Genomic DNA, 13972 nt, shown 5'->3' with positions numbered 1-13972 from the left:
GCCTCAGCACGTCGTCCAGCGACTCGGGCCTCTGCTGGACGACCCACTCCCGGAGCTCCCGCCTCAGCCCGTCCACGAAGATTCCCTTGATCAGTCCCTCGGGGAGCCCGTGGTCGGGCCATCTCTGCAGGATCAGCTGGAGCCTCAGGAAGTAGGAGCGCACGCATTCGTCGCGCCCTTGGTTCAGCGTCGTGAGTTGCGACCTCAGTTGGTCCAGGAGTTCGATTTTCTGGTAGGCCTGCAAGAAGGAGGCCTTCACGTCGTCCCACCCGAGCAAAGAGCGGTACGGCTCGATGTTCAGGTCGTACCACAGGGCCGCCTCGTGCTCCAGGGTCACGGGGAAGATCCTCGACATCGTGTCGGGGGAGTCCGCGTCGTTCGCCCGGCAGACTTTGGCGAACCGGCTCAAGTGCGCGACAGGGCATTCCACGGGCGTGCCGCGGAACACGGGTATCGGCGCAACATGAACATAAGGCATTGCCTGTGGAAATCTCGGCGACGTCGAGGAGGCCTCCGGTTTCATAATGCTGCCCCCAGCCTTCGGCGCGGGGAACTGCACGGAGATGGATCCCGAGCCGCCATGTGTCCCAACATCTTCGGAAGCGGGATTTTCGTACTCGTCTTCACCGGACTCGCATGGTGACCGAGACGAACCGAGGTAATCAATGTTGACGTTGTCGCGGGTCGAATCTGGAGACAACAATCTACGGCGGCGATCGCGTCTAGGACTGTAGGACGCAGATGAATAGCGAGGGGAGAAGAGATCCGAGTCCGAGGGCGAATCAGGAGGCTTCGTACGCTCGGGACTCATCTCTAGAGAATCCAAGGAATGGAGCGGGAAGATCGTGGAAGGAAAGTGGGAATCGGTGAACGACACACCAAGTAACTGTCGAAATGTCGGGACGATGGAATCATGCGAACGCCAGTAGCGACGTTCCGCTTGACGCAAGTGCTGGGTCATCGTCATTCGGAATAAAAATGACGTCATAATATCTTTACGAGCGACAATGGGAAACAGATGTGGAACGCTAACGGACACATACTCCTGCAACATCTTCTTCTCTGATATTTTCCCGCACTTTCTCGCCTCCCCTTCCAAGTTCTTCATCGACGCGCGGCTCTGTAGGTTGGCTGTTTCTTCGGTAGCGACGGCGGCCAGGAGGCTCTGAACTACGCTATCCACTCATCCTCCTCTCGAACCATCGTTGATGGCGATTCTCAACTATATCTCGGTGACGTCCGCCGCGACGCCCGTCCCTCCGGACTCGCAGACGCCTACCCCGCCGAACCCTAGGCCGACGAAGATCATACTCCCCAAGAAGAAGCCGATGAAGTGGTCCACCGGCGTCGCTCCCGGCGAGTACGGAGGCCCGCCGACGACGACGAAGCTACGGAAGTACTGGGGCGGCGAGGGGGAGGATCCGCTCAGCTCCGACGAGTTCATTTGGAACAAGGACTTCGTGGGCCGGTTCAAGAGGATGATCCAGGAGGAGGACGGCTCCTCTATCGAATCGCCGCCTGTTAATGTAAGTGCGTTGAGTCTCAATTGTGTTTTTCTTTTTCTGAAGTCTGGATGCTGATGGTTAGCTTCTGGTTGATTGTTTATTGCTTAGAGAATCGATTCGTTGGAAAAATATGATCTTGTGTTGATCAAAGCATGGCCTTGCCTTGCCAGAGCGCCCCTCCATTTTCTTTTCCTTTTAGTGGAAATTCGGTTTACACATTTGAAAGATTTGGTTTGGTGGTGTGGTTGACTGGATAGAATTGGGCATTGTTCAGCATGTATGGTGGGCTTTGTTCAGTATGTATGGTGGGCATTGCGATTTTGCTGGCATGTACTCTCTCTTATATTGGTATATGCATTCATGAGAACTTTGGAGCCGCAAGTTGTATGAGCTTTATGTTTCATTCGATTATGTAAATGCTGAATGATGAGTTGATGCAAATTTGCAAGGTGATTTCGTCAGCACACCTAAGTTGTCATGCTTGAGGGGGGAAAAAGAGGAACCTAGCATGGGAAAGAAAACTCAAGCTGTCCAACGATTGAAGTCAGCAAAATGAAACACAAATTATTGACGGTTTTTGTTTTTGAGGGCATTATGTGATGACTGGAGAGAACAGTTTTTTAATCGAAGGAAAAGAAAAAGAAAACACCACAGTATCTAAGTAGAAAAGAAAAGAATGGGAACATCTGGACAAGAAGAATTGATTAAAGAGGTTGGATTAACGGTGAATGTGTTCATTTCTGACCTTAATTTACTTATCAGTTAATGATTTGGAGAGGCTACTCAGGTTCAACCTATGAAAGTAATTGTCCTAGCTGATGAAGACCTACAAGCTTCTCAGCAAGAAATGTTCTCATTGGCCAAAGGCCTTGGTATACCTGTAGAATTTGCAGATAGAAGGTTTATCTTGCAGACTTTTTCTGTGGATTTGTTGCATGTTATGGCTCCAACATCATTTCTTTTTTGGCGTTTACAGGAAAAGCCTTCTGGCTTTTTGAGCTTGAACAGAGTAATGACCCTTGACAGGTTGGTTCTTTCTCCTTCCATGCAATACTTTAGATTCTTCCTCAGTGCCTTATTTATTTATTATAAAAAAGGTGTAATGAGAAATTTTATTTTATGGAAAGTTAATGGGTAGGGTTCTTGCAGTCTAGAAGTTGATTTGAGCAAAGAGCTCACGAGACCATTAAAGACAGTGTCAAAACAGCCAGTCGAGGATAATATGGACCAGGACAAATCCAGTACTTTGCCCAGATGGAGACCGGCGCCAACGCGCCGTGAGCAAGAGAAGTGGGATAGAGCAAGTAAAGCTGCCACCGGGGGAAGTGTAAGTAATCTTTATCATCAATCTCAGCCGTCTCTGATGTGCTATGTGTTGGCTAGAGGATCACATTTGATGTAGTCCTGCCTGATCCATTAAGACTTTGTTGAGTCTCATTTGCATCATCTCGAAGCTTGACTTTCAAACTTATGTTTGATTAAATGCAAATTGCTCTTATTCTTACTTCCATTTTAGAATTGTGTAAATATTGTTAGAGTTGGGTTTCTAATATAGCTTGCGTATAGGATGTCATGTTCCGCGAGTTGAGGCGACCTCAAGGTGACCCAAATGTATTAGCTGCTCAGTCAAAGGAGCGATACTATAAGGTGTATTGAGTGGCTACTGTATTTCTTATTTAGGCCTTAGCTATTGCAGTACCTCTCGTGGTGATATTATTATCTCATACTTGTTTGTGATGTATTTTCATTTTACAGTTAAAGGAAAAATTGCAAGTCCTCACTCTTGGTGTAGGTGGCATTGGTCTTGTCTCAACTTATTTTTGTTATTCTCCCGAAATTGGTGCTAGGTGGGTGGATCTTCTAAATATCCGTATTGACTTTAGTTTGCTATATTTTTGGCTTAACTGTTAGCTTGACTGTTTGCTCTTTGTCAAAATTCTTTTTGGAATACCCACTTGTGTCCACATATTCTTCTGCATTTAAATCTATCCTCATATGCCTCATCAATAAGTTCCATGTATTTTTATAAGTTGGTATTGTATGGTTCCAATTCCAAACATTATTTGGGAACTAATGGATCAATGCTTCGAGATTCTATGTTACTGAAATCCATTCGAGTTATAATCGATTTGAGACATCTTCAACCAAGTTCTTATATAAAGGAATGCACACATTGGAAACTTGTTGGGGCTTTTAACGCATAGTGAGTTCATAAGAGTCTAGAAATGGTTAACAAAAATAAGCTCACGATCTTAGTTATAGTTATTTATTGCCTTTAGTTCTATGGACTGTCTGCTTGACTGCTGTTGTCAATGACTAGCTGCATGCAATAATAATGATACTTAGTAGCAGAGATGATGAGTGGTATTTAACTGTGCCGAAATCTCTAAAGAAGAGACTTGTAAACCATAGTTAAGCATTTAAAGAGATTACTATACAGCGCATCTATCTCTGGAATTTTTGCACTTCTTAATTTTGTAATATGGGCTATACATTGTTTTTTTTCTTCGTGGATATGGGCAACACATATTGATGATACTGAAATGCTTAAAAACCTTCTTAAGCGAATCTCTCTGCTTATATTCTGCTTATGTTTCAGCTTCGGTGTCGGTTTTCTTGGTTCCTTGGTTTATATAAGGATGCTTGGGAGCAGTGTGGATTCCATGGCAGATGGCGCTAAGGGGCTGATAAAGTATGTACCTGATCTTTGTTTGACTGTGTTTTGAGCTACACCCGATGGCGAATACCATTAAGATGCAGTGCATCTGTTCCCACCACTGTTAATGGTCATTGGCAGAGCAGCTAGTTGCTGGAGTAGTTTGGTCAGGATCATATGTAGGAGCACCATGTGAATATTGATGGCAATTTAGTAGTGGTTAAGTGATATCGTCAGATGTAGTTTAACTATCTACAACATATGCTGCTAGGATCAGAGGTGTTCCTACTTACCATGTCATGAGCTGCCTGTGCAAATTGTCATCTAGTTCATTCAAGCTAACAGATTTGAACTATGATCATGATGACTGATTGCTCTGTGCATATATATTTCATCAAAGTTGGTGTTTCTCCTTGGAGTTTACCCAATGACATTATTAGTCTTCATGTTGGTATTGCCGTTCAAGTTGACAGCGACACTGTACAATTAGCTTTGTGCATTCAATTGTAGGGATATTTTGCAGCTGTTAATAGTAAGTTACATGATCAGACGGCTTAAGACCTAGGGTGCTATTGCGTATTTGACTGGGCTTTACTGATTTAGTTGTGCCACGCTATGCCCCATAAAAGTTATAGTGGAGTTCAAATGTTACTGAAACGCCGAGGACGATTCCTATTAATGACTTAGCCTCCAGAAGTAATGGTTTTAACATGGCAACTATACAGGTTCAAAAAGTATTTCCTTTCCCCTATACACCAGTTATTTGCATAGATGAAATTAGTCAGTTTTTTATTCTTTTTTCTGAGCTTAAGTCTCATGAACTTTTTCATTGCTGTGCTGATTAATTATGTGTAATGTGAATGCATTTTCTTGTCATTGGAAACTTTACTTGCAGAGGTGCAATTGGACAGCCGAGGCTTCTAGTTCCTGTTGTTTTAGTCATGATCTACAATCGGTGGAATGCGTAAGTAACTTTAGGCTTACTTTACTCTCTAGGACAAGCTGGCTTGTTGCCACCGGAATGCTCTCTCTCTGAAATGTACTCCATTTGACAAGTTAGTGCTTTGAGTTTCTCAGAGAACTCGTCTTTGTGGTTTTACTGGAGTTCACTTTTGTACTATTCAACCTGCATCTTAAGTAACACTACCACCCTTGTGGCCTTTTTAATTTGCTTGGCAAAGCATTAAATTGTAATGTATTCCTCGTTCGTGTTTAACCTAATTGTTCTTGGGTGCAGGATCCTTGTTCCAGAATATGGAACAATGCATTTGGAGTTGATACCAATGTTAGTCGGATTTTTCACCTATAAAATTGCTACATTTGTTCAAGCTGTTGAAGAATCAGTCAGCACTCTCACGAAAAATGACAGAGTCCCAGATGAATCCTCTTCTTAAGCAGATGTTACAAATCCAGAGCTGCTTTTGGGGGTATGTTATGTTTTAATCTAAGAAATGGTTCGTGTGTTGTTATGAGAGCTTTCGACTGTCATCAAATCAAAAATTAGAACTTCATATTATATTGTGTGATCTGCCTACTTTCCCTTCTGTGGTTGTCTAATCTTCACTCATGGTCTATGAAGTGTCAGATAGCAAATCTCTCAGGCTATTTATTGTCGATGGCAATACCTTTATGTGAAAAACACAAGGACAAATTGAAGCTCCTCTTGCTTTACTGAACTAACATGGATATTGCCCTGATAATCTAATTTCCATAAGCCTTTTTCTCTGCAGTTAACAGAGTTCCCCAGTGACAGAACCTGGTTGGGGGGTCTCGGTTTGACCCCAGTAATTCTTATGGAGTGATTGTGCTCGAGACCCTACCCAAGAAGGAGAGTCAACCGAGCTGCAGAGAGCAGGCTGGTGGATCGCACTTGTTATCTCGCCAGACGCATGTTGTAATTCTCGTGCATGGACAGCATGCTGTGATCTGTAACTGTAAATGGATCTCATATATCAGATTGCGCAAACAACTTTTATTCTTGATGAAGCAATTGTTGCGAACAACTTGATTGCCCTTATGCTAATCAAAGTTGTTGGAATTAGCCTGTGGACTCCAACATGAAGACACGAATATTCCAGTTTTTGCAAATTCGATGCCGTTTCTCGTCACCCTACTAATTTCTTCACCAAGGTACATACTTTTATTTTCCATGGTCGAATCTCGAAACTGGTAATGAGCTGCTTGAATTTAATGAACCAAGACAAACTTCAGCAGGTTCCGCATTGTTTTTGTCATGTACCTTATTTTTATTTTTATTTTTTGGCTATTGCCAAGTTTGATGTGTCTCGCCCCTACTCCAATCCGCCCTCTCGCTAATGTACCGCAGTTCTGCTGGGCATAAGATGTATTCTGCCCAACCTCAGCTCTAATTACATAGATTGTACCAAGAGTTTTCTAAAGATCGAGGTTAAATGATATATCATAATGCCAGCAGAAAGAGTTAAAAAAACTTTTTTTGCTGCTTACAAAGCGGGTTCCGTCATAAACAAGGCTCATTTATTGACCACTACTTTGTTCCTGTGATCTCCTAAATACCATGCATTTCTTACAAACCATACTAATATAGAGCATAAGCCTCAACCAGTGTTCTGCATGCCAGCAGCAATGCCCTTCATCGTCAAGATAAGAGTGTCTTCAAGACCTGGGGCGTAGTCGCTGGTGGGGTTCAGCTTCACGAGCTCTGCAGCAGGCTTGCTGCTCGATTCCATGTACTCTTTCGACAAGTGTGGCCTCAGCTTCACATGGTAATCGGTGTCGCGAATCCGTTTCAGGGTGTATGCTTGGCAGACATTGAGAGTCGTGATGTATGCATCACGGAGACGAAGCCTCTGCTTCAAATACGGGTCTCCTTCAAGTAGATCCTTGTGTCCAGCAATCTGTCACCGAGAAAAGCAAGTTTATGTCAATACTACTTTCTAGTCTTAGAGCTGAAGTCCTCTGTTTGTATGTTTTAAGAGAGAAAACCAGGCCGATAGGGCAGGCAGTTGGTAAATCTAAACAGACCTGAACACTCCTGAACTGATCCATTGTGTAGGCGGAACCACAAATAACTGAACCGAATAGAAAACCTGATCTATTCCAGCACATCTATTCAAGATTTCGAACTATTATTGTATATGAACGGGAAATGCCAAGCATTGAGGTAAATTCAGTCCCATTCAGGTCATTTGAGGTTATCCCAACTCAGCTAAAAACTAAAGTCACGGTGCCAACCCACGTGAATATCAACGGAAGCCCTAGTTAACCCAGCCACAAACAATGAGTTTGCCATAGTTAGGAGGTCCAAGAGGTTCGATTTTCAAGATTCAATAGTATATTACCTGGAGAAGAAGGCCCTTAGTTTCCTCATAATTAGCCCTCAAGCGCTCTCCAAATGGCTGCAATTCTTCAGACACTAGAAGCTTGTCATATAAAGCAGCAATTCCAGGATCTCCCTTTGCAAACACCATTTCAACCAAGTCAATGGTCACTCTGAAAAATGGCCACTGCTTGCACATCTCCCGAAGCATGTGGAGATTCTTTATGTCCTTTTGAATGATATACTTAAATGCTGCACCAAAGCCAAGCCACACTGGAAGATGAAACCTTGTCTGAGTCCATGCAAAGATCCATGGGATTGCGCGAAGTGACTCAATGCCTCCACTAGGCTTCCTCTTTGATGGACGACTTCCAATGTTCATCCGACCATACTCCAATTCGGGTGTGGCCTGCAACATTAAAAGAACCACCATTCTTAGCTTTAATAGTTTCTGGAGTCTTCAAGTACCAGAACATGAGCACTTATTTTGACACGAGATAACATTTATAAAGACGAAAAAAGATCATGGATTAAGCTTATTGATGCATAAGCAAATGGTGGCAAGTAAATAATTTACTTCTTAGATATTGTAGGAGATTATGATCCTTATTGCAGAATTCTTCTCTGTGAAGATGATCATTTACAATCTTCTAGTTTACTTGACTTAGAGAAAGGTCCATGCCACTTAATGAATTTTTTTTTTTTTGGGTAAATGCCACTTAATGAAGGTTAGTCTGCATATTTTCCAATTAATGCAAGATAGGGCTTCCTAGTTACTTAGCACCCGGGAATCAAAATCAACAAAATGCAGCAAATTAGATGGGCATACTACATCAATAAATTTTCATATTTCCTATCACCCGATTTGCAGGATCACAGGCACTACTTATCACGGATTAATGGTGGGAAACCCAGAGAGAGAATTTTGAGAAAGAACTTACGAGGCGGAAGTACTCAACGAAATGTGGCTCTTGGAACACTATTGAACGGTATTCCTTTGTTGCAATAACTGCCATCTCATCCATGAGTGCACGCCATTCTGGTTTTGGTGAAACTGGAGGATGCATACCATGCTCGAGTGTGGCCGCTGTAAAACGCTGGAGTGTCCTAAAGCATAAGTGCTCCTCTCCAAACGACTGTTCGATAACTTCACCTTGAACAGTCACACGAAGTGACCCATGAATCGTGTCAGGTGGCTGCGACAATATAGCAAGATGGGTGGGCCCACCTCCTCTTCCAACAGTTCCTCCTCGGCCATGAAACATTGTAAGCTTAACCCCAAATTGCTTGGCCACCTTTATAAGCTCTTCTTGAGCTTTATATAACTGCCAAGCGGCAGAGAAACGACCAGCATCCTTTCCAGAATCAGAATAGCCGATCATGACTTCTTGCTTTCCATCAATCCTGTTTCTATACCAGTCAACCGAGAAAAGACGAGCCAGAGCAGCGGGGGCTGCCTCTAGATCAGCAAGCTTCTCAAACAACGGTACAACCCTCAAAGGCTTCTTTACATGGCATTCACGCTGTAGAAGCTCGACAGCAAGCACATCAGACGGGGATGTTGCCATTGAAATTATGTAGGCACCAAAGTTGTCTGAAGGAAGTTCGGCAATGACATGGAATGTGTCCAGGACATCAGCGATTTCCTCTGTTTTGGGAAGATCAGGCCCAAAGAGAGGGCGTTTGCCACTCAGCTCAGATAAGAGCCATTCCTGCCTGCGTACTTCAGACCATTCGCGATATGAACCAATACCCAGGTGCTTTGTGATAGCATCAATCACATCAGTGTGCCTGTCCGATTCTTGCCGAATGTCGAGTCTCACAAGGGAAAGCCCAAAGGTAGAAACTTGCCTTAAGAAATCAAGAAGGCTTCCATCTGCTATTGACCGATCACCACACGAGCAAAGCGAGCGGTAGCAGAGCTCAAGAGGCTCCAGAAACTACAAGGATGTATCATGAGCTCTTAGTTTTTACAAAGAAATAATAGAATGTAATTTTGCATTAACAGATAAATGTCATTGACGTCTCTAGGACTAATAGTATAAAACAGAATATTATGTATTTCGTAGTTGTAAACTGTTTGAAGTCTCCTTGTCCAGATTAGGCATGGAATAGAGTGTACCGAAAAGACACAGATTAACCATCAAACTCAGTCATAGTTCAAATTTTAAATAAAAAACACAAGGCTTGCATGAAGGAAGAGAGACCTGCTCGACATTGGTAAATGCCGTGTCCTCCGGAATGTCAGATAACCCATTGGCTAACCATTGCCGAGAGCGTTCACGCGTGTTGTACAACTTGTCTCTCACATCGCCAAGAATAACGCGATAGGGTTCATTTGAAGGTACTTGTTTCCAAAACTCTGTAATAGACATTGTAGACAATAATGCAATTAACGTTAGCATTTAGGCGGGGATTTCCAAAGGAAGGACTGATTATATTTGCCACATTAACTGATATCTCGACAGAGGACCACGTACCTATGTAATGTTTCGCATCTCTTTTGGTTGAGCTGTGAAGCATGTTTGCGCGTTCCCTGAGCTCATCACTGCAACGCCACATGGACAACTGCCAGGACAATCCAAATGCGAAAGGAACATGATGGATTGTCAAAATTCAAATGCCATGAACCAATCATTAAATGAGTAAGGACAATTTAATACCTCAAACATCAGATCCTCTATCTGAGAAAAGTATAAATTAGCAGCCATCATTCTCGCGAGCAAGCATACATCCCTAGTAACTTCAGGAGTTACCCTAGGATTTCCTGCGATAAAAGCCACATATGAACGACTGAGCTAGCCAATAAAATTTGTACATGGTTTACTTTGCCTCTTAATACATGCATGGGGTGAGGAATCGGCATAGAAGAGACAGGGAACCCAATTTAGTTGCTGGCATGGTTTGCTTAAAAGCCAAAAAAAAAAAAAAAAAAGTCGGCAAAACCAAAAAAATAATCTTGTCACCGCCTTTCTTCTTTTTCTTGGGTTTTTTACGAGCATTAATGCCACAATTGAGGAAGTTTATAGATTTAGATACAATGCAATCTCTCCGATGTACCATAATGGTCCTGAAGCTAGGGAAATCAATTCATTTATGGTACATCGGACAGATTGCATTGTATCTAAATCTATAAACTTCCCCAATTGTGTTGTCCTCCCTTTAGTCTCATGTATCTATGTACATGTCTATGGTTAAGCACACTAATAATGTCATTACAACAATAATCATGACAAACGCTAATTGCAAAGGACTGCCAGGTTGCTCTTATGAAGATTACAAACCATCACGATCCCCTCCCATCCAAGAAGAGAACTGAATAAGAGGAGCATTGTAGGGAACACGTTCATTTATCCCAATGTTCTTCAATGCTGTATCAACTCGTCGCAAAAATTTTGGAACACCTTTCCATATTGTTTCATGGAAATAGCTCATTCCTGCCCTCATCTCATCTTGTGGAGTTGGGGGAGTTCTCCGAATTTCATCAGTGCGAAATGCAGCTTGAATCTAGACATGAAAGATGAATCACCATTAATACACAGATATATTCAATACTGTCAAATCGCAATCAAAATAGAAGTGCACTATCAAAGATAAGGTACAAATGAATGACAAATTAGTATCATCAGTTGCACCAATACCCATATAATTGTTTTGACACAAATTGCAAATGTCTCCGCATGTTGCAGAACAGTGATCAAAAGAAATTACGGATGAAAATGCCAATACCTATAAATGAAAAGGTGGTGCAAGTTCTAGAACTAGCACCGCTTGTTTATGAATAATGACAAACATATGTAAATAGTAACACTGAAAATATGAAGTAGCAAACAGCAAGATGCCCTTATTAGTTGTTACTGCACAATATCCAATTAGCAAAGTTAGAACTATGTCAAACCACATATAGGCGACAACTTAGCATATCAATCTCATCAGAACTGGGTATATGCCATAGCCCATAGGTAGGATGATATGCACTCAATACCAAAAGCTTCACAGTCATTAAAGCAGTTGCCTTGCCTTCCCCTAAATCACTTAAGCGCGTAACGAAAAAACCGAAAGTTGAGGCAATTGTCATCTTGCATCTCATTGAACTCAATTTCAGGTGAAAATCACAGCTCATAGGATAACCCCATAAGTCTTGTGTTAATTATCCTTCAACTAGCATTTGCATACCTCCCTCTGCAGAGCCTCATCAAGTTCCTGCTTATCATCAGGAGTAATATCTTTGGCATTCAACTGCGTTAAACAGTTGCGGATCCTGGAAGTATACAAAAGGAGATCAACATGCATTTGATCAACTAATAGTTTGTCAACTAATGGCTAAGTCATTAGCAACTAAAACACTTGGGGAGCCCAGAAAGTACCTTGCATGCTTTTGAAGCAATGATCTCCGGACAGATTGAGTAGGATGGGCTGTTAAGACCAGATCAACCGTTTGGTTCTTTAAAGCATCAAAAACTTCCTCAGGAGACTTATTCAGTTGGCCCACCAGTCTCTTCAAGGTTTCTTCAATATCTGACTCAGTTGTCGCCAATGCCTCATCAGCAAAATCCCCCTTCTTCAACTTAATTCGTCTTCGGTATGCAATTTGAACTTCCTCAGCCAAATTAGCCAGATTCAGCATGTGAGAGAAGGATTTCGTGATAACAATAGAATCGCCCGGATCCAAGCTGGTCAGCACATTCCCGAGCTCCTCTAACTTCTGAGGATCCTGCTTTCCCTCATACTCCGCTGAAAGCTCATAACACTCTTGAACCTAAAATCGAAATCGGTCCATAAACAGTTAGCATTCTCATGATCATCCCAGTTTACTTGATAGAAAGCGAAAAGCAAACACCTGAATATTGCAAAAGGTCATCACTCCAAATCACTGAACCAAAGTCCAAAAACAAGCTTCAATTCATCTACATATGACAACGAGGTTGAAGAACAAGCAGACCAGTAAGCAGAACCAGCAACAGTTTACATCATTTGCTAGCCTTCAAAAACAATGATTTGACCACGAAAAGGACTAATGGATACATGGACTCCTCTGTTCCAGGGTCGTATGTCACAGACTAGCTATTCCAAACTTTCTCTCTTCCTTTTTTGGTATAGGTAAACTTGAAACTTCCGTTCAATTGGCGTAATGGATCAATTCAAGCTTCTATAGGTTTCAATAAACCAAAACAAACATAAAGTTTAAAACTTCACAAACATTTGGATTTGTATTCAGGATACTCAATAACTGCCTGCACAAGCAGCAGCATCACAACAACGACCCAGAAAGCTGTATCAACCAGTAATCACTAGAACTCGTTACCGTTTCTCTGATATCTTCACCGTGCAAGTCCTGAAGAATATCGAGGAATCTGTCCAACAGCAGAGCATCGTACTCGACGAGCTTGTCGTCCTCGGACACCTTCCCAGGTGCCAACAGCCTCAATTGAGCATCGATCGAAGAAAGCTTTTCCAGATTCCTAGCCGCCATATCTCACTCTCTCTATCTCTCTCTCCCCCTCAAACTTCTTCTCAGCTTCTCTCCTTTTACTTGTCCGGTCTTAAATCCCTCCGGGCGTGGGTGTGTGGAGAGGTGACAAAAGAAACAGAGCAGGTATAAAAATTGCAACTTTGGAAAGGTTTGATGGGTCACGGAGAAGAGAACGAATCTCGTGAAGTGGGTAGAGAAGATTGTGGAAAATGAGAAAACAGTGAAAGCAGAGACTGCGATCACTGCACGAGAAAGTGCACAGGGAGAGAGATTGAAGGAGTCGATCACGAGAGAGAGAGAGAGAGAGAGAGAGGGGAGCGAAGTACAGAGTGACTGCCTGAGTGAGCTCTGGATTTATAGAAAGAGCAAGCCTTTCGCCGTCTATTAATTTAATTGAAAATGCAAGGTTTCCGTGACCTTATATCTATTTTTGTAGACCCATTATTTAAACCATATAGATTCATTCTTGTCGAAAAGCAATTTAGATCGACTTAAATTAGCACCGAACATGTTAAGCTACAAAATACGTGGCATTTCGTGATTTAACACGATATGCAAAATAGAACAAAATTCTAACTATCGTGACTCGTAAAAGATGCTAATATAATTGACATTTCATAAAACTCTGAATATTCGCCATTTGTATTTTGTAAAAGTTTTTAAGTGTTCTCGATTGGAACCGACGAAATAAAACATAAGATTCAATCCAAACACAACTAAGCATGCTATGTTGTAAGAGAGGCACGACCAGAAAAAAGAAAGAAACATATGGAATTCTAGAAGTTGAGTGCTGCTGTAAGAAAGAGTGAATTGTGGAGCAACATGGACGGTATCGAGATTCTTGCTTCCAAATTTACCGGACGGAATATGCTTTTGGATGATAGCATATCCTCTCCTCTTTTTTTTTTTTCCTTCTTTTTTCGGAGTCGCTACTAGGCTCTGAGGTAAAGGACATTGGGCATGACTTCTCACATCAAGTGAGCAGACCGTGGAATTTGTAAAGGTGCTTTTAGTGCTGTTACCCTATTTTGGTGGCCATC

At 42.3% G+C, this 13972-nt stretch overlaps 2 protein-coding genes across 7 annotated transcripts; one reads left to right on the top strand and one right to left on the bottom strand.

Annotated features, from left to right (window-relative positions):
• Positions 1-228: 228 nt before the first annotated feature.
• On the top strand, positions 229-6155 carry LOC115731638 (protein CONSERVED ONLY IN THE GREEN LINEAGE 160, chloroplastic). 4 transcript variants are annotated; one of them, XM_048271089.1, is made up of 9 exons: positions 230-1526; positions 2482-2531; positions 2655-2832; positions 3072-3152; positions 3261-3352; positions 4105-4197; positions 5057-5125; positions 5399-5559; positions 5892-6155. In XM_048271089.1, the coding sequence occupies exons 1-8, from the start codon at positions 1209-1211 to the stop codon at positions 5553-5555; spliced, it is 1038 nt and encodes a 345-aa protein (XP_048127046.1). In that variant the 5' UTR covers positions 230-1208; the 3' UTR covers positions 5556-5559; positions 5892-6155. The 4 variants fall into 4 exon arrangements, with proteins under 4 accessions (XP_048127047.1, XP_048127046.1, XP_030518173.1 ...); XM_030662313.2 differs by having other exon boundaries at positions 5399-5588; XM_048271090.1 differs by having other exon boundaries at positions 229-1523; positions 2479-2531; positions 5399-6155.
• Positions 6156-6556: 401 nt separating this feature from the next.
• LOC115731597 (phosphoenolpyruvate carboxylase 2) lies at positions 6557-13265 on the bottom strand. 3 transcript variants are annotated; one of them, XM_030662257.2, is made up of 10 exons: positions 12765-13260; positions 11827-12218; positions 11636-11720; positions 10744-10966; positions 10123-10226; positions 9940-10027; positions 9667-9821; positions 8401-9399; positions 7482-7868; positions 6557-7037 (listed from the first exon to the last, which is right to left on the bottom strand). In XM_030662257.2, the coding sequence occupies exons 1-10, from the start codon at positions 12930-12932 to the stop codon at positions 6738-6740; spliced, it is 2901 nt and encodes a 966-aa protein (XP_030518117.1). In that variant the 5' UTR covers positions 12933-13260; the 3' UTR covers positions 6557-6737. The 3 variants fall into 3 exon arrangements, 2 of the variants coding, with proteins under 2 accessions (XP_030518117.1, XP_030518159.1); XR_004014263.2 differs by lacking the exons at positions 6557-7037; positions 7482-7868 and having other exon boundaries at positions 9227-9399; positions 9667-9868; positions 9905-10027; positions 12765-13262; XM_030662299.2 differs by lacking the exons at positions 6557-7037; positions 7482-7868; positions 8401-9399; ... (4 more) ...; positions 11636-11720; positions 11827-12218 and adding an exon at positions 12429-12463 and having other exon boundaries at positions 12731-13265.
• Between the last annotated feature and the right edge of the window lie 707 nt (positions 13266-13972).

Source organism: Rhodamnia argentea, chromosome 10 (assembly GCF_020921035.1).
Source record: "Rhodamnia argentea isolate NSW1041297 chromosome 10, ASM2092103v1, whole genome shotgun sequence".
Taxonomy (NCBI): Eukaryota; Viridiplantae; Streptophyta; class Magnoliopsida; order Myrtales; family Myrtaceae; genus Rhodamnia; species Rhodamnia argentea.
This window is presented reverse-complemented; position numbering and strand designations above follow the sequence as displayed.